General features: G+C 39.9%; 1 protein-coding gene across 1 annotated transcript in view; it reads left to right on the top strand.

The window, feature by feature from the left end:
• Nucleotides 1-23469, top strand: part of plpp4 (phospholipid phosphatase 4) — a 51280-nt gene extending 27811 nt beyond the window's left edge. The window contains exons 2-7 of the mRNA XM_085182684.1: nt 696-804; nt 4761-4851; nt 8406-8469; nt 8633-8757; nt 18759-18929; nt 20469-23469. Of these exons, the coding sequence (XP_085038810.1) occupies nt 696-804; nt 4761-4851; nt 8406-8469; nt 8633-8757; nt 18759-18929; nt 20469-20677 (769 nt within the window). The 3' untranslated portion in view covers nt 20678-23469. The remainder of the gene's footprint in view (nt 1-695; nt 805-4760; nt 4852-8405; nt 8470-8632; nt 8758-18758; nt 18930-20468) is intronic.
• Nucleotides 23470-24271: the final 802 nt, after the last annotated feature.

Genomic DNA, 24271 nt, shown 5'->3' on the forward strand with positions numbered 1-24271 from the left:
AGGGCCCACATTGTGGAGGAGAACATTATTCACTTGGTATTTCATCCTATGCTGCATCAGTTCATCTGGAGGTTGGCATGTTAAATCCAAGAACTGCTACAAGTTTAATCATATTAAGCTTTTTGTTGAGGGGGTGGAGGGTTAAAATCTATTCAGCTTAATTAAAACATCTGCTGCTTTTGCCGATTTAAAGTCATTAATTGAATGAATGGATTTATTGAAGTCCTTGTTTAAAAAACACTTTTAATTGAGGTCTCTTGGAGCTCACTTGCAGAACCGAGGAGCTTGAAGCGTGTTACAGTGCATTGACAAAAAGACCTTGTTGAAATGACAGAGAACAAGGTCGTGCCTGACAAATCACTGGGTGGCCCAAGAAGACTGGAGGAAGTAGGGGCATGCTAATTTGCTCCCACTCAATAAGTGTGTGTTGGAGAGGCAAAGCATGAAATGGACACAATGGACCAGCGTGTCTGTTACACGCTTTGCCGTGAGACCACAAAGTAGTTGATCTTGGGTAAAGACGTCCTGTTCACATGGACTCAGTTGTGGTTACTTTTGCAGAAGAACGACAGGGTCTTCTTTTTCTGGAAGTACTTTGCACATATTAAGTCATGCAATCTCTCAAATTGTACTTTTTTATTACTTGTGCATAAAGTGTTAGTTACTGATCAATGTGCATTTATTCTCTGCCACAGATTTACAGAGTTTCTGGAGCCCTTTGAGAGAGTGATTCAACCAGAGGAGCTTTGGCTCTACAAGAATCCTCTAGTTGAGTCAGATCACATTCCCAAGAGGGTCATGTTCGTAAGTACTGCCTGTTTAACTATGCATTCCTCTTATGTCAGACTTGGCACTAAGCACTTGGTAATTTTTGCATCGTTTCCATGTTTAACAATTTCTGCATCATTTCTGCACATGGTTGTATTTCTACTGACAAGCTGAGGCCTGAATCCTGGTAACAAATACGAAAACAGCTTTAAAGAACTGTGGTGCTTAGCGCAGCAATGTAAATATCTGTTTTGAACAGCCGTAGGTGGTCCTCTGTTAAGATGAATTTCTAGCCGATGCAGCGTGGATGGAAAGTAATTTTTCTCTGCCTCTTGCTGAAAGCACCGAACAGATAACCTGATGTTTTTATCCAGCATCGATTGGAGGGTCTGCCAATTTTGACCTCAGTTACAGCAACAATCACTGGCTTCAGTACACTTAACCAACAATGCTCAAATCCCTGAGTAAGTCATTGTTTTCTACCTCTAATGATACCACTTGAAAGAGTGATTATAATAAAATAGGACAACACAAAAACAGCTTTAAGCCCTTTAGATAAAATAAATAAATGCATAAATTTATGTATGAGTGTATAAATGTGAATTATGTGTCCCTCAAAGTGTTCGAAGTTGAAGTTGCAGTGAAATTAAATATAAAACAAGATCTGTTGAACCTTCAAACCTGAACAATCTGCACTCTCAGGAAATGAGATGTCTTTTTAAAGGTGATATTTCATTCAAAGGTGGTATTTCATGACTCAGTCCTAAAAACTGAGTTTTAACAGTGATTGCATTCTACCATGCAACATCATACAGTAAATGGTTTCCAAAAATCGATCAAACTATCTTTTAGAGCTTTAACAGTCAGATATCTCGTGGCAAGAGAGCAGGGCCACTACTATGCTATAACAGGCTTTGCATGTTGTTACACTGTCCTGTGGCAGAAATGGTATTTAAGCTACAGATATTTACAATTATCTCTTTAATATTTCTTAATATTGCAATCAAGAAATTACTTATTTTAGCATAGCATTCTCAGATCGGTTCCATGTGTATGTAATCGTTCACAGCAGGACAGGCTTATCTACATTATTCCTTGTTAGAAGACCTTCTAGAAGGTTCTGACTGTTTAATCAAACCATCTCAGCAGGCAAACCTTTGGATGCCTATTGCTCATGTAGCGTACCTGTTGAAATGTCGGCGTTTGAGTGACTGGTGCTCCACTCCATCCTGTGCTGCTTGACACACATCAGTCAACAATCAAATTATTATGTGCAGAATCAGCTGCATAGTAGGTGGTAAGTTCTAACTGTCTGTCAATTCGAGACAACTGTCAGCTTACGCAATGCAAAACCCAACACCTTTACCCCAAGTGCCTGAATACAGCCCATTAAACATCAACAACTGATCCACTTGAGCTTATCTTGGCAGCTCTTCGTGATGTTTAGAAGCTTTTGTGACAGAAAAGTTAGTGCTTAACATAAAATGGCTAAAGCAGAAGCAGATTTTCTCAAATGGAAAATAAATAAAAGCCGAGCTTTAAATTGCTCATCAGTGAAACATTTGATGGGTAATTTGTGATAAGCACTCAAAAACGCATTAGTCATAGAACGCGCCAGTCGAGCAGAAAAAACACTCACATTCACATAAGCAAGGGCTTACAGTTCAACAGCTGAGCTGAATGTCCAGCCAAACACCATTCACCAACAAGATTATTTAAAGCTCATCATCACTCTTTTGGTTTGTGTTTAATTTATAGATTATCACAACTTCAGTGTGCAAAGATCTTCACTCATGACATGACTGTAAATTACCCCACACTCCCATCACCCTACAGTCGTCTAGGAAACTATGCACAACTCAAGTTATTCAGTGTCACTGTTCTAACAACAGCTCTGAAGGTGTGGAGGATTTATCTAATAATTAAAAGCTGCCCATGAAGTGGAAAAAAAGCTTTACAAATCAGTAAAATACAAAAATTGCAGCTGTTCCCATTTTTGCACCGTTTATTCAAATACCGGTAGTTGATTATGCATGATATCCAGATGAAGCCTTGAAGAAGTTAATATGAGTATAAAGTATTCTAAAACATTATCTACAGTAATAATCTCTCTATGAAATGAAATGAAATTTGCTCCAAATACCAGGCAGTGATATTAATTGTTTTATGAATTAGGTGCTATCCTGCATAAGCCCTAAGGAGATGGGCAAATCTCAAAAGTACATGTAAATGTAAAGAAATATAAACATTGCAGATTACAAATGTATTACAAATATGATAAAATGCTGTTATATAAGGAGTTAAAGAACAAGCTATGTGTCTGTTAAGTATTAAATAGGCTTACTGTTAATTTAGTAAAAGGTTTGCTTAGTAAATGTAAAAGAAACAGTTAACAAAATCTTTATATTCTAAAATGACGTATGGAAAAGCCTCCAGCTGAGCACTTTGGACATTTCAGTCTTGATCTTTTTGAATGTCATGCGTGAGAGGTGGATCTGGCTGGGAACCCAAAAACATTGCATGCCCATGATGTACAATACTGCCAAAATTATTTGCTTGTTTGCCTTGAGTGACATCCAATTCTTAATCCATAGGTGTAATACAGGTTTTAGAGAATACCCTAGGTCAACATACCTGAATCAAATCATTAGTTCATTACCAGGCATCTGGAGAACTTCAAGACATGTTGAGGAGGTAATTTAGCCATATAGATCTGCTGTGTTGGATTAAATCTAAAACCTGCAGAACACCTGACCTTGGGGCCTGGAGTTCCCCCACCCATGGTTTAATATGATGTTAGCCCATCCTTTGCAGCTATAACAGCTTAAGCTCTTCTGGGTAGGCTTTCAATGAGGTTTAGGAGTGTGTTTATGGGAACTTCCAGAAGCCCATGTTGGACAACAAGGCCTGACTCTCAGGCACTTCAGAAGTATTCTGAGGTCTGGACTGTGTGCAGGCCTGTCAAGTTCTCCCACACCAGCTCAGCCATGTCTTTTTAGACTTTGTCTTTATGTCTTTTCAGGCTATGTCTTTATAGGCTTTGTGTATGTAGGAACATTATAGTGCCAAAAGCATTCATGGCCCATGAATGCTTTTGGCACTATAATGTAGCAACTTTTCAATCACAAGGTTTCTGCGCTTTGCCTGATTTATTGTGTGTTTCACTCTAAATATGCCAAAATGTACACAATAAAGATGCTGTAAGAAAATTTTATGTCTCCATTTGCATTTACAACGATAATATATTCCATGTATGTTAAAGTTATAAGTTACATTGTCCAGAGTACACTTTGTCTTTTATTGTACATTAAGGTTTTGCATAATGTTGTTCAGCTTTAGTAGGACGTGTGCACTTTGCACCAAACCGACTGCCGTGTTACAAGGTTAAAAAAAACACAGTGACTTGTTTAAATTGAAATTCAGAGAGCAACTCTCGCTTCACTGAGTGTGAATGAAAGTGTGATTACAAGTTTGAGCTATTTCGAGGGGATAGTGAGGTGCAAAATGAGATCATAATTGGCGGCGATACACAGACATACTCAGGATGTACACAGCTGAACTAATGAACAGGACTCACAGGGAAAGGAATATATGTGCGTTATAATAATGGGACTAAAACACTACCTTTGTTTTTGCTACCTCTGTTGCTTAAGGAAAAGAAAATATGCAGAATTTGTCCAGAGAGTAATTAATAGATTCTCGGGCATGAATAATTACCTAGGTGCTGAGAGGGCCCCAATCTCATATCAAACTAAGGGCATAATTCTCTCAGCTCAGGCACGAAGAACCACTGAACAATAAAGAAGCTTGTTTTGCCCCTCGGTTTGCCTTGTTAAAATTAACTCTGAATAATAAATGGGCTCGGGTCATTCCCAGAGGCACAAATCATTTCACAATTAACCTGCAAAAAAAAGACCTAATAGAGTGCTGTAGTACATCTCTAATGTCACAGTAATAACCATATATTTGTCACTGTCTTTATTTCCTTACAGGCAATTTCATTCCTTACTCCACTGGCAGTGATATTTGTGGTGAAGATAATTCAGAGGACGGACAAGACAGAGATAAAAGAGGCTTGTTTAGGTTCGTGGAGTTATTTGTTTGAAATGTCACAAATTTGTTGCTGATTATTGTCAGTGTAATCTAGCCCATTAGAAGTCTTCAGCTGACATTTATATTGCATGTAGTGTAATGCTGTGTGGTTTGGATTTCTTGTAAAATGACTATTAAAAAATGTCTGTTTCTTTAATCCGTTTGATCTTTCCACAGTTCGACCTGCTTTTACTTAACGGTGCAGATCTTTCAGCTTTGTGTTTGCCCGGTGCTGCACAAATTGATCTTAATCACAGCAACCACGAGTATTTACCAATTGAAATTTTATGCTGTTTGTTCTATCAGACAACATCTGAGCGTTTCCTCCGCACTGATATGCCATTTTCCACTGGGTCCAGAGGCCTGCAGAGGCTTTGGCACATCAGACAGCATTAAGAAAGTTTAACACAAATCCAATTAAAGATTCTCCCAAAGATGAATGGGGAGGGGGGGGGGGGCGAGCGTAGCTCAGTGCATCGGTCCCGAGATTGCAGAGTTGTGTAGAACTAAACAGGCCCATTACTGCCTGCAGAGAGGCACTCCTAGAAGCTGAACGAGAAAGCAGCATCGCGCCGAGGAACAAAGACTAAAAGGAAGCCCATTATTTTGACAAGTTTCTACATGATCACATTACTGAAAGTAGCTTTGAACCAATTCTTCCACAAGACTTAATGAGAAAGAAAAGGAAAGCAGCTGTTCAACTGGGTCTGTGGTTAAAAAGTAGCTTTACCTACAGACCAATTTATTTTTCATGCCAAACTAAAATCACCGAAAAGTAGCTGTCCTCATATTCTTGCTATTTTATGGGGTTTCAAGCAGTCCCCGAGGGTCCTCTAACTCTGAATCTATAAATCAAATTCTCAGACAGATTTAATTGAACTTTCATAATTTGTGGGTTTCGAGTTAGATTTCCCGAGTACCAATGGGAATTCGTTTTTCTAATGTACTGGGTTTTAATGTTTGATACAGTGCAATCTGCTAACACACTGCCTCTTTACCTCATTTTCTTTGGAGTGAAAAGGATTGTTTTTCTTTTTAGAGTTCTCTAATAATCCTTTATCATTCCCAAAGTCATGCCGCTTAATTACGTGATTATCTCAGTGAGGATACAACGATGCCATCTTGGAAGTTTTATTATATTTTCCAGAAGACGACTCTCGGAGAACGGCAGATGATCCTGTAATGATTTTTTATGTGTGTTTTTGGTGACAAAGAATGAATAATATTGCTCAGCATCTGAATGTGAGATCCCATACCACACATATAGTGACGTTCTTATTTACTTATGTTTTTTTACTGTGTGTATGGGGATCAATATTCCATCAAAGTACAAGAATGCATTTGTGTTTACACTCGTGTGTCAAAGCATCAGCATCTAGTTATGAAAGTACTATATAAAAAAACGAGGCTCTATGTTTGAACACCTGTGCTGCTAAAAAGAGAGAAAATTTAGAGGGTAGCAATATATTAAGGATATGACAATCGATTTAAACAATCTGTGATTTCGTCAAATCCCACAAATCACCTTGTTTTTCTGTAAGAGCTGAAAGAGAGGGTCTTTGCTAATGTAATGGCCGCGGTCCTATCTTTATTCATGAGGCTACTAATTTCCTGAAACTGTGCCCTAGAGTAATCATTGGGGCAAACTCTAGGCTATATGCATATGAATGCGACCAGATTTGGTTTGCAGAGGCATAGCCCCAATCCAAATGTAAGTAGACCTATTTGGCATAGGGACTGGTGCCGGATGAATACTATATTAGGGGGATGAATATATTAGGATCCCTCATGGTGGGCTAAAAAATGGCTAATCATGCAAGCTCCTCTCGGACCCTTCAGGATTAATTAGTGGATGTGAGGTGAATTTTGGCCGAACTGGAAGCACAGAGTTGCAGGGTGGGAATATACATGCGTGCCATATGGCAGTCCACCGCACTAGATGCACATTATATTTATAGCAACCACTTTCATCAGCAGAAATCTGCTTATTGTGTGGCAGGAGTTAAACGGGCATTAAGCGCAAAACACAAACTGTCAAACTGTGTCAGCATTACGTTTGGCTTTAGGTCAGCAAAAAAACCATTAGTGCATTAATGACCGTCAGCAAGCACCACAAAGGATTTGCTAACATGTTATGGAGTTGGAGTGGAGCAATAGTTTTATCCTGACATGATGAGGGAAACACGCTGCGATTTAACGTCCCTGCCGAGACGGTATGTGCCTCATTCTGGGATTTTATTTGATCTGCACTGGTTTGCCCAAATTATCCAGCTGTTAAATAACACTGAATATGTGCTCCTGTCAGCCACTCAGGAAGATAATTCATGTGTGTTTTGGTGGTAGGGTGAGTAGATTCATTTCCACTGCGGACTACTGGGATGAACCTATGAGGTCAGGGTACTAATGATGAGTCCCGGTGGTTTTCTATACAGCTAATTAAATGAACATACATTTGCAGTATAACACCTACCTGTCAACCTATTGTAGTTTTCTTGTTCCCCATCACGAATGTTGAATAAAGCAGTAATTGCTTCACAGTCAGACTAGGCTCTAAAAGGATGCGCTTATGTCAGTTTTTCTGTGAGGATTCTTTCTTCACTTTTATCACATTTTCAAATCTAACAAGTAACACATCAATCTCACCCTTTGTATTTAGTACTAATACTGTTACTAAGCTTAGAAAAATATATTCGAATGATCCATCTATTTTTTACAGCTTACCTAAGTTTTGTTGGTGTGCAGTAGGGCTTACCCCTGCCCATCTTTTCCAGCTCTTCTAAGTCTTTTTCAAAGCTTTTCTCAGCCAACTTCTCACCTGCTAGATGTCCATCTATAGAATAGACATACTCAAAAGCAAGGCACGTGTCTCATTGTATTGGTGGAAGAGCAGTGGCTCTATTTAAGGCTATCTCGCAAACTCATTGCCGACCCAGTTGATAGCCACGGCTTCAGTTTGAGGTCCTCATTCTTATTCTAACACCCAGCTGCATAAATCTGAATGTTGCTGCTTCATGAAGCTGTCATGACCACTTCATCTGCAAAAGAGACAAAGATGTAATCCTGAGATGATCGGACAAGACACCCTATGCCCCGAGCCTCGACTGAACCTAAAATTTTATCACTACTGTGAGATGAGAAAGCTTATTGCAGGATTTGATCTGACAGACATCTGTTATATTTGGTCCACGGCAATTTACCCACACTCCTAAAACAACAGCTAGATGGGGCATTTATAGTAGCTCAAAGCACCACGAGTCTCACAGGGTAGCTAAGCGTACAATCTTGTCAGTCCTACTCGCTACTGTTGCTGCTCACACGTGACCCTAACAACCACGTGTCCACCTGCAAGGGAAATTCCCATCTATGTTTTATTGCTATATTATATCAGAAGAGAAGTAAACCTGCCCGAATCTTTGTCACACTGAAAGAATGAATGATTTACTGCAGCGTGATGGTTTCAATTAGTCCTACAGATGCTGAAAAATGTCAGTCTTTGTACCCCAACACTGTAAAATGTTCATTTCTATGTGTCTCTCTTCCTCCAGCTGTATCCCTGGCTCTTGCTCTAAACGGAGTCTTCACAAATACTATCAAGTTGATTGTTGGCAGGTACGTTAAACAAGCCCATGTTTTTTTAAAGGCAGTGTCAGTAATGCTAAATGTTAGGCTCTTGGCCCTTGCCACATGAGATCCCTTTTTCACTCTTGACAAGTAAAATGAAATTCTTCCCGTCGATGGTATTGAAACCGCCCTTCGGTTGTTTGATTTTCAGACCGAGGCCAGACTACTTACAGCGTTGTTTCCCAGATGGGCAAATGAATGCAAAGATGCTTTGCACTGGGGAGCCGGCGGTAGTCTCCGAGGGGCGCAAGAGCTTCCCCAGCAGCCATTCCTCCTGTGAGTATCACAAGGTGATTGAGATAAATCACCACCAGAAGTTGCAACACAATACCAGAAGATATCAGACACTCATTAAAACGGCATGGTGCTCTGAGCAACATTTCACCAAGTAGAAACAAAATCTATGACTGACTGGCTGCTGTATGTATGAGGTGTTTCTTGTTGCTCTCTCTCTTTCATGGTAATTACAACATGCAGCAATCAGTTTCATTCAATTTGCGCACCATAAGTAAGAGTTGAATGCACCCCCACCGTTTGATCTGATATCCTGCTGTGCTCAGCTGTGCATTCCGGCTTAGGACACACAAAATCTTATCCTCCAAGCTGTTTTCACTTCAGCAGCATGTTAAATAATTCAAATGTTTTCCTGTTGTCCAGCAGACGAATGTTAAGCGGTATCCATGGAACATTTGCTGGAGGCCACACAGATGCTGAATAAACTCTTGGCATAGCGTGGTGCATCTGGGATGTAAAGGCTTTAATCAAGAAGATACATCTTTGCAAAGATCTATTAATGGTCTTGCCAGCACTGAACAAAAATGTGACGGCGTGGCTTTGGTGTTTTGGGTTTTTATTTTTTTTTGTTCTGGTGTTTCTCCTCTACTTGTCCAATTTGCTCATATAAAAGTGCCTAAAGATGGAATTTAAAGCAGGTTCTTTGCTAAGTTGTCTGTTATGTGACACAGCACTGGTTCCTCCCTTGAGTTAGGTGCCTTTTTCATGTTTGAATGAGTCATAGGTCAGTGTTAAGCAGAGATGGGCAGTAACGCGTTACTTGTAACTTGTAACGCGTTACTGTAATCTGATTGCTTACTTCCTTCCTTACTTTTCAAGTAACGAGTAAAGTAAGGGATTACTATTGCAAAAACGGTAATTAGATTACCGTTACTTTCCCGTAGGAACGCTGCGTTACTGCGTTACTAAAACCGTGATTTTTTTTTGCGAGAATGTCTCATGACAGTGACGTAAGCAATTGCGACGTTCGTGGCAACAGCTGTGTGCAGATCAACAATGGATAATATATCGAGTGCGGGAGAGAGTATGAGCGTGCAGCGTTTAAAGCGTGGAAGTACTGACCTTACTTTAAGTTTGATTCCATAAAAAGAGACAAAAACATTAGTGTCCGTTGTGCGTGGGAAGAAAACTTCTGTTTACAGCGAAAAAAAAACCCTAAACTTCCGAGCAAGCACCGAGTACGCTGCCACGTAATGGGAAATTCACAGAGAAACTTGTGGATTCTTCCACTGACCGCTGCGGCACACCTGCACCAGGGTAAACCTCCGCCTACCCACTCCCGCTGTACAGGTGAAAATAGAACAAAAGGACCGCTAGTCTTTGACTTTATTTATTTTCTGCTGTGTTTTACTTGCATCTATTTGAAAGAGTGAGTGTAAACACACACAAAAAAATATTTTATGTGCTGGAATGTGCAGAAAATAGGTTTAAATATTAAACAAATTTCTTCCAGTCAGAGAATGTTGCATATAATTACATTTTTGCTTGATGCATAAAGTTAAAAGATTAAAACTAATAAAACAAGTTTTAAAAAGAGACTTTTCCATTTGATTACATTTTGTATGATTGATTATGCAGAAAAAGTAGAATTGGGCTGAAAGATCTATCGCTTTATCACCTATTCAGGTTGTAAATCGTGTTTTTAAAAAGTAACTAAGTAACTAAGTAATTAATTACTTTTGAAAATGAATAATCAGTAAAGTAATGGGATTACTTTTTGGAGGAAGTAATCCGTAATTAGTTACTGATTACTTTTTTCAAGTAACTTGACCAACACTGGTGTTAAGTGACAGGAGCCTGGAGAACTATTACTCAAGATATGAAAAATTGCAAGAAAGTCTGGCTGCTTGGAAGAAACAAGGGGTGGCTCAAGACTTTTGCACACCACAGTATCTGTTTTTTAAAGAAAGCATCTTTGTGTGCTTTGCTACCGCTGTGACATGCATGAAATGTATTTTGTTTTGCTTGCTTCTGCATTTTCATTACATTTCTACTCTACATCCTCATTCAGAGCTGACAAGGTAATTACGCAGTAATCATTTGTACTGCAGGAATGTGCAAATAAGCAAACTGCTGCATCCTACGAAACAGTTATTTGTCACAGTAGTGAAAAGAGCTGAAAATGCAATATGAATCTTAAACACCTCTTCTTCTTTTTTTTTAAAGATTCTAATGAAACCAAATGAGAATTATTTGAATTATTATTGAGGGATATTGGGCATATGTACAAGAAACGCTCTGCTTCTGAAATGGTTGGGAAATTAGTTTAATTGTCATCCTGCTGTGAGTGTGAATGTTTACAGCAGGCTCCTAATCAAACATGAGATCACTGGGCTTTTGTGTGTTACATGCCAAGACCATGTGAATTCAATGATGTAATTTCACAGCCCAGATTTATTTGAAATACATATTTATAGTAATAATGCTAAAGTCTAATGTTTACAGCCTCTCAAACACCTGCTTTAAAGAAAGGCTTTGAAGTGCTGGCTTTGTCCCATTAGACATGGCAAAGAGGGACGATGCTCTGTAATTCACCGCAGCACTGAGCATGGATTACATTCATCTATGCGACAGCTCTAATAGCCTTATGTTGTTGCACAGTGAGTAAGAAAGTGATTGAGAGAACAGTGCAACTGGGGACATAGGGAGCGCCCATACACTAGCACATCTAGAGAGCAGAAGAAATCCAATTTCCCGTCTCTGTCCCTTTTCACCAGACATTGCTTGTTGGACCACGAATAAGTTACAAAGCTTTTACTCAGACAAATGTGGCGTGGGACAGAAGAATAGGGCCAAAGAGAAGACGAGAGTGAATGGAGCCTTGTTTAAAATGGCATCTGGATGTCTCACAAAATCAGTTCTGGCTTGTGTGAAGACATACACTCAGGCTATAGGGGAAAAATAAACAGTTTTGCACTCACAGACTCAGAAATGAGGTCACAGATATGCAGTTTGTGTCATTAAAGGACGCACGGTAAAATGCAAACAAAATCCATCAAGAATAGCCAGAACAGAGATATACATATATATCAGATTCCACTGTTTGTCGACAGCTATTTTTTAAACCCTCAGACTATTATTATTGCATTTGAAAGTTGTTAAAGCTGCTCACGTTGCCCCTGATTAGATTTCTTTTTCTTCGCCAAATAGTAAAGTAAAAGAATAACATAAATTGGAGGAGACAGGTTCCAGAAAAAAGAAAAACAAACAGATAAATAGCAACTCCCCTGAATCCGCTGCACCAATATCCACAGCGATAAAGCAACCGGGCCCTAAAGCATTAGCTCTAATTGTCTACTTCATATTCATATTCATCTCACCACTCCCCCCTTGTGAATATTAAGCCATTAGATATGATCAATTAATAAACACTTTTGAAACCCATCTGCCATCTTACCGTCTACAGTCTCTCCGATTCCTAAATGAATCCTGAGAGATGGAGCTAATCACATCTCCAGCTCCTGCTTCTTTCACTTATGCACAACTATCTATATTAAATTAGCCTTAGCTTGCCATGTCCATCATATTAGTTGAATGTCTAGGGAGAATTAAGCTGCTGCAGCAGCGTGTCCTCTTATTTCTGCTATAACACAGTCAGACACAGTTCAGTGCAGAGTGAAGGAGCAATTATACAGCGCTAATAAGGAGGTTCTGTTGAGCTTTTGTATGTTAATGGATGAAACAGTCTCCATGCTCAAGTGGTTAATTAATATGCATTACTTCTGTGAGAGTCAGGGTTGTGTCCCACTTGTTCCTGCTGGGGTCAAAAGTCAAAACAGCAAGGAGAGTGTGAGGAAGGCTGGGAGATTGGAAGCATAATAATATGAGTTTGGAGTGTTGATGGAAATTCATATTATAAAGTAACACATAAATGAGTAATGAGTTAAGTGTTTAAAGCTAGAATGTAGATAAGTTTGGTGTAATGGCTCAGCCGCAGCCACTGAGATCTTTGAGACTGAACTTCAGCATTGCTCTGAGCTAATGCTAATGTTAGCTCATTTGCTGTGTTAATTCTAACATGCCGGTGTCACAGATAACAATCTTTGTGAAAGTTGGACTTGCAGATTGGCAGTGATCTTGGTTACATCCCAGGGCAGTTACTTTTACCTAATAATAATCAACAGGGAGAATGCCATACGTTCAGTGTCAGGAGTCACAGGGATGTATAAATTGACATAAATCTGTTAAAAAAAATAGCAACTGCCAGAAAATAAGGTTTAAAATGATCTCCTCCCTCAGGTTATACATATAAATGCATGTGGAAAGTCAAGATAATACTAAGTCTTACTCTCAAGTGCATACATACTGTAATCAATGTCTCTGGCTCATCCTACCAAATACATTGAAGAAATGGCAAGCTAATAGATACAGAGTGCCAAGAAGCCGAGTTTGCAGGCTGAGCTTGACTCCGTGTCCTGCCAGAACTACAACTGAGTTTAATGTCAGCGTTTTTATACGGACCAAAGTCCTGAACATTTTAACTTAATAGGTAGATAGACTTGAATAAAAACGTAAAGTAATTACCTGTGGGAAAAATGTCTATCAAATCACATGGCAACCTGTCCCGCTGTTGAAATGCTCCAGTCAAAATCCAAAGTAGGTACAGGAGCGTTTCTTGTATAAGAAATAATTGTGCAAATCTTTTGAGAGCCTAAAGAAAAACTCCTAGTTAGCAAATTCTATCTCATTATTTCAATTTATCATGCAGCTCTGCTATTGCCTTTTCTGCTGCACCACATCTCTAAAAACATGCAGCTACAATTAAAAATCAAACAGCAAATAAAAAAAAATGCCTGTAGGCTCAAACCTATAGGTGGTTGCTGGGGCGACGGAGGGGCTGAACAGCAGGCAGCGATGCAGAGCAGCACATGTTAGTGAAAGAAATGGGAAATGTTGGTGTCTAAACAAATTTGGGGTCTTAGTTTGGTGTATGAGGCGAGGAGAGTAAGGCATGTAAGTGTGTATGACGCAGTCTAGCTTGAGCAGTCTGCCTGAACTAGCTTGCAGACTGAGCTCCATTTATGTGGCTGAGCGTTTCCTTGGGATGCACCAGTGGATGCAGTTTCTAACACGTTTACCAAAAAGAAAAACCTTCTTGCATCATTTCCGTCTTTAAAAAAAGTGCAAAGTTGGTCCTTCTTCACTTGAAACTTCTGCGCAAACCTTGTGTTTGTTTGAAGATGAAAAAAGGCAATCACACTGTACTCATTACTCTCATTAGGCATCTCTGTTTAGTCTCAGGGGAATAACTTTTTCAAAGCTTTTGAAATGAATGAGACAGATTCATTAACATGATGTTTCCCCCCCATCCTTGGCCTCTTCCCTCTGTCCTCTGTCCTCTTAGGAACTCCTGCCGCTTCTGAACAAGACAATAACATCCCAGTGGTTATTAAATCAGTGTATAGAGCACATACTTATTGTATTATTCATGCCGAAAAAGCATTTCTATTAGAGCAATCCTCAAGATGTTGACTCACTGTGTCTACAAACATAAACTTTGTGTGTACTATGGCAATAAAAAAGACGATTTTGGCTCAGCTTTGCAGCAGGTTAGATTTAATTTATTCACATTTGTTGTTTCTGTCACTAAATTCTAAAAATAAAGGTTAGACAATATTGTTTCTATCTACAGTTCCCCTATTTTCTGTCTGGAGTATTTCAACATTGTCTTCAGTTGCTCAGATTTATAGACTGCACGTCAGTTAAAATGGGCCATTTGCAGAGTTTTATGTATGAAATCCACATATTACGAAAAAGCTCTGGTATTTAACTATAGCAGCAAATTGCTACAAATCAGGGAGAGAGTTGTTGTGTGAGTTTGGTGACCTGTGCAGCCTCCTTCTCATAAATGGATATGTTCCTGTCACTCTGAATGAATGATTATAGCGGGAAAGAGCAGTTTACTAGATGGCTGCTCCAGCTGGGTCATGATTTTAGAAGAGAAGAATCAAAGCATGTACAACGCACAGAGTAATGTATACGTTTATCATGTTCAAACAGTGAAGATGACTTTGTGCAATATGATACCCTTTTTGAAGTGTTACATTACTGCTGTTACTAATACAAAAATGATGTGTGTGCTGTCCAGAAATTGAAAAGATAATATTGAAAGTCTTGTAGAACTAATATGAGTTAGACCATGCTGACTGAACATTTCAATGTCCGACTCTATGGTTTATTGATAATTTGGTCCTGTCTTTCACAGTGAGTAATGTAATTGTATTAGGTATAGTAAGAGCTATTAAAATAAATGGTGTGAGCTGTGATGGGAAATGTGGTGAGGTTGCCCAGAAGTGAGATTGATGGGCAGTGAGGAACGCTTAGGCTGGGGATCCTGGATGGCTTGTTCATAACCTCTGAACAGATGAACTCAAGTGAGCTAGAAAGCTCAAAAGTAATGCATTATTGGTAATGCTGACAATGTGCAGTGTGTTATTGCATACAGGACAAGGTATAGCAAATACTGGCACAATTTAAAGCTTGAGGTCCACTAAGCCTCTCTGTGCAATGCGTTGTTAATATTGGGCAGGTGTGAATTTCCTCTGGGAGCCTCTTAAATCTGCTGTATATCACCCAAAGCTTCATTATCTTTGTAGTGTTCGCATCTTTCCTCGCATTAATTGGGCTCCCAGTTTACCCCAGTCTACTTTTCAAGCAGGATCCAACTTTTGCTCACATCTGATGGGTAAATTGGCTGGCTAGCAAGAAGAAGATACATTGTGAGCAATCCAGCAAAAACAAAAAGAGCAAAAAAACCAAACAAAACAAAAAAACGTAGAAAAATGTAATATGGGAAAGTATTCTGAATAAGGATGCAATGAAGGAAACTACAATATGTCCATAACTTCCCAATGCGAGTAACAGTGAATAACATAGCACTCTTTAAATAAACCTTATATTAGCCTAAACCAACTGTCCATTATGCTGCTGTAAACTGTCCAGTGTAAAATTCAGAATTGTTAATGGATCCAAGTCATCACCTGAAAGCAAGACAGGCAGCTGTTGGGACGGCTGAACTTTCTGCCTCTTCCTTCTACCCCCATTGGATTTCCCCTGTTTCTCCTGGCTGCACATGTGTCCTGCTGGCCTTAGTATTCTGGGCCAGATTGTGGGGTGAGTGACAAATGGGCATCTGATAGGTGAGGCTGGGTGCTGTTTGGCCTGCTGTAGCAGTTAACTAATGACCCTGTGCCAGGGCAAAGATTAATGGCTCCATCACAAAACCTTTAATTCTGATAATTAGACTGCTGCTTTTTCTACAACATCAGTTAAAACAAGGGGTGGTCTCTTCAGCATTGCATGGCGAGTAGCTCAGTCACGATTGTTTTCTTACTCAGGGCTTTATTTTTCACTGTAACGTATGTTTCTGTGTGTATGTGTGTAATTTATAAACTGTAACCCACTCTTGAGATGTATGATTTGGGACATGTGTGTTCTCTTCTTTTTATGAGTGAGTGCTACCATAGGATCACTAATCCAATGATTTTCTTATGTACGGCAAATTTAGACCATTACCAGTGCATGTGTTTGGACTGTGGGAGGAAAACCGTGCACCCAGAGAGAACTCCCACAGAACTCAAACATAGTCCTCATATAGAAAAGCCCCAGCTGACTCATGGATTCAAACCCAGGACTTTCTTGTTTTGAGGCGAGAGCTGTTCAGTGTTCGGTCATTAGGAAGCTAATTTTTTCACGTGGGATGCACACATTGATGCCGCAAACAGACCTCATTTTGCAAGAGTATGCAAATTGCTAAATGAGTCTCCTTGAGAGTGTGGGCTCTGCTTATCTCTGTAAGTGTAGTTTTCTGCTTGCTCCCTTCTGCTCCTAGGCACCTGCAGAGTGTTTCAGCACAGCGTTTAGAGACTGCCGTCTCAGTGAAATTACCTGTGAGTGGGTGGCTGTGGGAAGAGGTCAAAAACTCCAACAACATCTCATCATAACGACTTCATTGTGATGATCCCTTGAAGGCCACAAGCCAAAACACCGTGGTCAATTAAAAAATGTTTATCTGTACATTGCAAGTTTTGCTGGAGGTTTGACCTCTTTCCATTTTCTTTATCATTCAATTCATGCACATTGAAAGCAGGTAAAAGTGCAGTGGAAACAGATACTAAACTTCTGAAAAACTGCTGCAAAACTCCTATCAGTTTCCATTACATTTTTCCAAAATGCTCAACAGTTACACAGATTGATTAGCTGTTCAGTGAATCGATCCCTAACTCCTCCACAGGTTGAAGTATCCTTGGGCAAGGTACTGAAGTCCAAGCTCAACCTGATGGTTAAGCATGTGTGTGAATGTTAGTGTTGTGTGTCATAGGGTGAAAATGAGACTTATAGTAATAAGTTGCTTTGACTGCTCAGCTGAATAGAAAGGTGACTTATAAGTACAATTTCATTTACCTTTTAAACTACATAAATATATGGGTAGTATGATTTTATATAGACAGGTTCCTTTTGGGGCTTCTTCACTCACCTCTTTTCCCTCTCTGTGTTTGTACACCACTCCACATTTAATCAGTAGTTATTAATCTCTCGCTCTTTTCCACAGCTTGTGTTTTGTCCTTTCTCCCTCACCTCAACCTCAACTCATCACGGCAGATGGCTGCCCCTGCCCGAGCCTGGTTCTGTTGGAGGTTCCTTCCTGTTAAAAGGGAGTTTTTCCTTCCCACTCTTGCTCATACAATAGGGCAGGGGTATTTAACTAAAATTTAAAGAGGTCCACTTAGAAGAAAGTTACTGAAGCAAAGGTCTGGATGATCATAATGTTTAATTATATACATATATGTATGATTTTTCAAAATTCTCGCCATTAAAAGTTAAAGTGTTTAACTTCAGAAAAATCTAATAAAGGGAGGAAAATCTCAAATTGCCTCTTTTCTGTTTCCTATCCGGACTGAAAAGTCTCAACCATTATAAATCTCAACACAGCTGAACAGTTGTGAGCAGTTTTAGAGGCTCCCTTTATTCCCCTCTTTTAATTATGGAGAGAAAATTGCCACAAAAAGGGTTGCAAATGTGTACAATATGTTCCACAAGTGTAAATTAAGACTTACAAATATGTACACCGATTTTGTGTGTAACTTTCTAGGACTCTCAAGCGTGTGCTCCAATCCACACACAAGTAAGAAGCAATCTGACAACACGTAAAACTATTTTACAAACGTGTGCGTCAAAACCTGAAGAAATACTGATCATTTACACACAAATTTATTGTGAGTGAATTGAGCTCTAGCTTGTCCTGCAAGGATTTTAAAGCTCATAAACATGTGGAGGTGCTCACTGATGAGCTGGGAATGATATTTAGTTTTGATTATAATAACTGTGGAGAAAACTGCCTCGGTTAAGTGCGTAGACCCAAACGTGGTCAAGATGCACAGGGCTACTTTCCTCATACCTGAGAAACCTAACTCAGTTGAAAAGTGCAAGGATCAGCACATACAAGCTGCTCTTTCAGGTCCTCATTATCTTAGAGATCAACAAATTGCATCTGGCGAAGCCCAGCGTTCACCCATTGCTCTATTTTCACTGTCCACTTTTCATTTTTGCACAGCACCGTTTGTTCCTAATTTTTTCCTTCCTTCCTCCTTGTCAATTTTTTAAGCTTTTCACACAATCGTCTGTATTTCTCCCTTTCTTTCTTTTCATGTGTAACTTACTCTCAGCTATTGACACTGTAGAGTCAGTGTTTAACACCTGGAATGCACAGAGCTGATTGGCTGAGTGGTATCACATCACTCTATTATTTATATTTTAGGGTCTTTACATTATAATATAAAACCCCTTGAGGCAACTGTTATGATTTGTGTGTGATTTGGTGCTGAAAACTGAATTAAAAGTAACTGAACTAGCCTTGTGTGACTGGCTCACTGACTGTATTTATATCAAGAGCCTAGATCAAGACAACGACTGATAATCTGAATGTTGTACATAACATTCAATATTGATTTGTCTCTCTTTCTTTCTCTTTGTCTTCCCTCTAGTTGCATTCTCAGGTCTTGGTTTCACCTCCTTCTATCTGGCGGGAAAGTTGCAGTGTTTTACGGATCAGGGTCGCGGGCGTAGCTGGCGTCTCTGTGCTATGGTGCTGCCTCTTTACAGCGCCATGATGATCGCACTGTCCCGGACCTGTGACTACAAACACCACTGGCAAGGTCTGCCTTAAAGCTTAGACACGAGAATTTCCTCCATTTATTCAAATTATTGCCACAAAAAGTCTTGTGCCCGTGTCAGCCAGAAATTATTGATGTTCAGTCCAACCTTGCTCAAGGCACATTTGTAATTGTAGATGCAGATGAGTAATGAGGCCTGTGCTTGTAACAGCTGTATTCCTATAATCACAACAAGCTTTAACTTCATCATCACACCTGACAAATTGAGAGGAAGCTAAAAAGTGCAGCCGGTACGATAAGTTCGCTTGTTTGTCCAACAGGCGTAAAATTGTGTCTTAAAGAGCTGTCTTTAAGATATTGCATAATGATTAATTCCTGAAAACTGCATCAGATGCATCATATCATTCACCAGCTTTGGGAGGAGATTATGATTATAAGGTTAAGGTTTCATATTTCTCTACATCATTATTCTTTCTCTGTTTTAACTTCATATATTTACTAAAAGACTTAGAAAAACCTGGGATGGAGGGGTGAGGCGAGAGGAAGCGAATGAATATGTGGGTGAGGTGTGTAAAAGCGTATGTGCAAATATGATGACAGTTCTGTCATGGGGTGTTAATTAGTTTTAGAGAGCCATATGTTCCACTTTTTTTTAGGAACTAAAATATATTTACAAGGAAAGCAAAGCACCTACAGCAGTTCAAGACAAACCAATCATTGCATGGGTCCTCATTGTGTTTCTTAGCTCAACTTTTTCTCGTGAATCTCCTCAGCAAACTGTAAGTACGCAGAGGGCTATTAAACTTGAGGGGGCTCAATCTGCTCCCACTGTAAACACAGGCTGGGAGCTGCCATTAGCCAGGCTGCGGCACCATTCTCGATAGATACTAATTTTCCTCACCATTCCTTTTCACTTTGGATGTGCCCTCTGTTCTCTGAGGGGAAAAGGCTGGCCTTCCACACGCCGTCTCAACGAGGCCACCCAGCTAATATATCGCATCAAGTCACAGTCTATTAAATTCGGTTGACAGCAGTCGATGAAACATTCAGTGAGCAAACTCGTGCACTGTACAGCTGTTGAATGGCGGGAATTGATGTTGCAATATTTTTTTCATTTTACCCAGAAGGACGAAATAAAGGGAGACCTGTGGAAAAAACATCATTTTGATATGGCAGAAGCCTCTACTTGAGCTGTTTCAGCCACCAGCTGGTTGTGTCATTTTGATCTATAAGGAGCAATATAGACTTAATACTCACCATGGCAGTGTGATATTATATGATATATTATAGCTTAAAGGTGCCTAGGTATAATACAAGCCTGTTCAGCATATGACAAAGTGACACAGACAGCCTCCTGTCCTGAGGCAAGTGAAGCCACCGCTCAGCAGAGCAGATTCATTACTCTCCCTTTCAAGTTTCTTTCATCGAACTCCAAACTACAGTATAAGCACTGCAACACATACATCACTGGCTTATTAATTGTGCTAATTCTATTTGCAGGTGTTATTTTACTTCCTTCACACAGGCTAAACTTAGCTATCCATGCATTCCTTTAAATATATCTGTTTTTGTGCCTCGCAGACGCTTTTGTTGGAGGAGTGATCGGGTTGCTGTTTGCATACATTTGCTACCGCCAGCACTACCCCCCCTTCCTGCACATGGACTGCCACCTGCCTTATGCCAGCCTGGCTGTCGCCACGCACACGCCCATGCATCCTCAGGACGACCCGCAGCCCACTGACAACGCCACCACCCTTCCCCTGGAAGGCTTGACTGAAGGGCCAGTATGACTAGTGGCCACCACTGAGACTACCCCCAACGCCCTCACCAAGCCGCCAAGCCCACCCCCCATTCCCAGTGACTGACTGACTCTTGTATACATTCCAGTGGACAGTGAAACGCCTCATGCATTTCTATTCTCTTAAACCCCACACTGCGGGTGGCACCTACATTATTCCTGTTTTGTTTTTTTCTCTTTGATTTTGCTCAGCAGCCATTAAAGTCTATATTTAGATGTGTTGTATGCGAGGAACCTACGAATATGGGACATTGCCACAGAGAGGGACGAGAAAAAAAAATGTTGAAAACCTGAGGAGATGTTTTACTAATGGCTGTGAAAGAAGATGAAAATATTGCCAGCTTTCGCTGGAATCTTTCTGCGCAATGAGAGACACGGTTGGCAGGTTGCTATATGCTAGAGTATATTTATTGTTTGGTTGTAAAGGAATGGGACAGATGGTTGAGGAGATCCCATGAAATGTCACAGCAATCAAACCATGAAATTAAACTAGTGTTATTGTATATGTCACACTTTAAAACAAAATGTGGAATCTGATAGCACCTCATGCCAGAAACGAAACAAGATGCTGTGTTTCATTTAAATCTACAGATGTCTTCTGCATTTTGTAGGGCACCAGGCCTAAAACTTTAAGGCATGCAGGAGCAGTCTATATTCATACCTCTACTATTTCCAGCAGTTTTATTTTATTGTCTGGCAGCATAACGATAAATAAAGAACCAATACTCACTTAGGGAAGCACAGCTCCATGTCAAAAGCAATGTGTTTTTTTTTTTTCCATTATTCAAATTCTCACCATTCTCTTGGGCTTTAAACCCTGCATATCACCACTTCCTCATTTCTCTTCCTCCTCCTCTCCCTGTCACCATCAAACTCTATTTTTCACTTGCTTTGCATTTAACACTTGTTCCCCAAGGTTGCACAGGGACACGGACCCTCAGTGGGGGCAATCAATAACAGCCAAGCGGGAATGCTGTGGCAGAAGCGTGTCTGGGAAGGCGCAAACTCCAATCTGCTTCTGCATTAATCCTCATTAAGCACGGTCAGCCACTGCTCCTTATGAGGGCATTAGAACTATATGAGGTGCCCCGTGAACTGCCCATGCATCGCAAATGGCTTTCAGTCTAATGTAGCCCCACAAACAGACAATCTAGTATTCAGCAGACTACAGATCTGAACCCAGGGCTGTGATTATGGTGTATTTATCATCCATTAAAGTTCAATTTTTTCTTAATATAGGGACAGCATGTTGAAACAAGCAAACACCAAAGATCTGTAGGTTTTTTTTATGCCTAGGTAGTATGCACCAAGTTTTTCATTATGAACAGAAATCCCAGATAGGTAGATGACTGGTTTCCTATCATCAACAAAGCAATTTGTAGCCTTTTGCAGTTAGAAATGATGTTTTTTTTTCATTGCCTTGGTTACTATGTGCTTTTTTGCCATTGCTGTGACATTAATGGGAAAATTAGATATTAGGACAGCTCTAACCCAAACGAGCACTAAAAAGCAATGTGTTGGGCGATGCAGGAGAACTGCACAGCATAACAGAATGAATGAGCAGCAAGCCAAATGTAGAAAGCTTTTTTTTTTTCAAATCCTGTCAAGAAGCTCGTGAGCAGTGTTTTTACATTCTCTACAGTCTGTCGCCACATATGTTTTAGTGGAAAACATCACCTGTACCTTTGGCTGTTGTTTCACTTTATCCTGGGCACAGTTCAGCTCGTGGCACAAAGGTAGACAAGGAACGATCTCTCTGATCAAAATGACTTTATACATGATTTATTTAAACGTGTCACAATTAAGCCTGAATCACAAATGCAACCCATTGGCAGCTGTTGAAAAGCATTCGTGTGTGCGCGCACGCGCGCGAGCGTGTGAATGTTTTTGTGTGCAGCGTTTGACAAGGCCGATCTCACAATGATGCAATACAACGTGAAACTTTACAAAGAACGAACGTTTCACCAGAGGGGAAAAGGTGCTCGACGCTGCGCATCAGACTCTGTGATGGGACTTGAGACTCTGAGAGCTGACTGTAAGAAAGGAGAGTGACTCCATGGAGTCTTTCAGCACATGACTGCAAATGTGTCACTGTGAGATACTGGCTTTGTAAGGCAGATTTTCAGAGATAAAAAGGATTGTGACACAAATACACAATGTTCTATACCTGCATTTGCCTGACTGATGGCGGTCTGATGTTTGTACTCTGTCATTTAGTTTTCTCCTATTATGTGGTACTGTATATTGCAGGAAAAGCATTGTTCAGAAGTCTGTGTTTTCACCTTTTTTCAACAGGGGATTTGAGTTCCCCGCTCTCTTAGAAATAATCTAAGATCACGGCTTGTTTTCATTTGGTGCTATAGATGCTGTTGTAGCAGTTGGTGTCCTGTTATTTCAAATGGTTGATGTGTCACTAAGAAACGAAATTCAATCTTTTTTTAGAGAGAGAAAGAAAAGTTATTAAAATAAATATTTAATTATTTTAAATTAGATAAGCAGCCAGTGTGTACTCCTCAGATATTCTTTCCAGATGTTTCACCTTCACAAGGACTGAAGGCATAAATAAACTTAAGAAAATAAAAATGCTGAAGAATATTGAGGTGATTGTCAGCTATCATGAATAGATGTCTGAAGAAAAAAAAAGAATCTTTGTTCATGGCATGCCAGTTCCATTTGTGAGAAGATTGTTTTCTATCAATAAGCATGTCAGGCCTTGAGAAGTCTTTGAGCTGTGTTTTGCTATTTGTATACTTTATGTACAATAAAGGACTGCAGCTGTGTGAACCTTGTCCATGAAGAATTAAAGGATCCTTAGGTATCTTGTGCAATCGTGGGGGTCTGTACTAACTCTGATGAAAGAAACTGAAACTCACAAATCAAGGTTTGGGGTATTAGAATAAAAGAAAAAAACTGTATTTAGCAGCTACTACACTGTTTCTTATATTATGCAAATGAACAATCTTAGATTGTGCAGTAGCAAACATCTGAATGAGCTCAGTTAGTTCAGTTACTTTATGCTTCAGCGGAGCTGCCATCGGTTAGCACAGCGCAAGCAGAACTCTGGTCTAAGTGTGTGTTGTGCTTTACTGCACCAGCTGTGTTGCACTCTTGCTTAGGGAGTTTCCAATAAACATATTTGTGCCTAAGACTGCCTGTTGATTTTCATAACCTGATTGGGTTGCTGTCAGTGACAGCTCTAGCTTTTCTTTTCTTTTTTTGGCCATGCTAATGACAGCAGTGCTAATACGTTGGTCGGTCAGTTCGCCACACTGGAATAACTGCAGCTCTTGGATGAGTTGGCATAACGTATCTTACAAACATTCTTCTTAGTGACTTTGGTGATTACTTGACTTTTGAGTTTGGCCTCAAATGGGTGGCCCGTGGTAATTATAAACCGCACTCCACATTTCCACATTGCATGTATCATTTTTTTAATCTTTCTTTTTTTAATATAAATTACAAGAAGTATATATTTGGATCTTTTAAAAGATTGGACCCAATTACTGTGAGTTAGTTTCATGGGAAGGAGCCAATGCCAATACTAACACTACAGAGGTGTAATTGATTCACCTGGTGGTGACTAAAG

Source organism: Neolamprologus multifasciatus, chromosome 13, assembly GCF_963576455.1.
Source record: "Neolamprologus multifasciatus chromosome 13, fNeoMul1.2, whole genome shotgun sequence".
In the NCBI taxonomy this organism is placed as follows: domain Eukaryota; kingdom Metazoa; phylum Chordata; class Actinopteri; order Cichliformes; family Cichlidae; genus Neolamprologus; species Neolamprologus multifasciatus.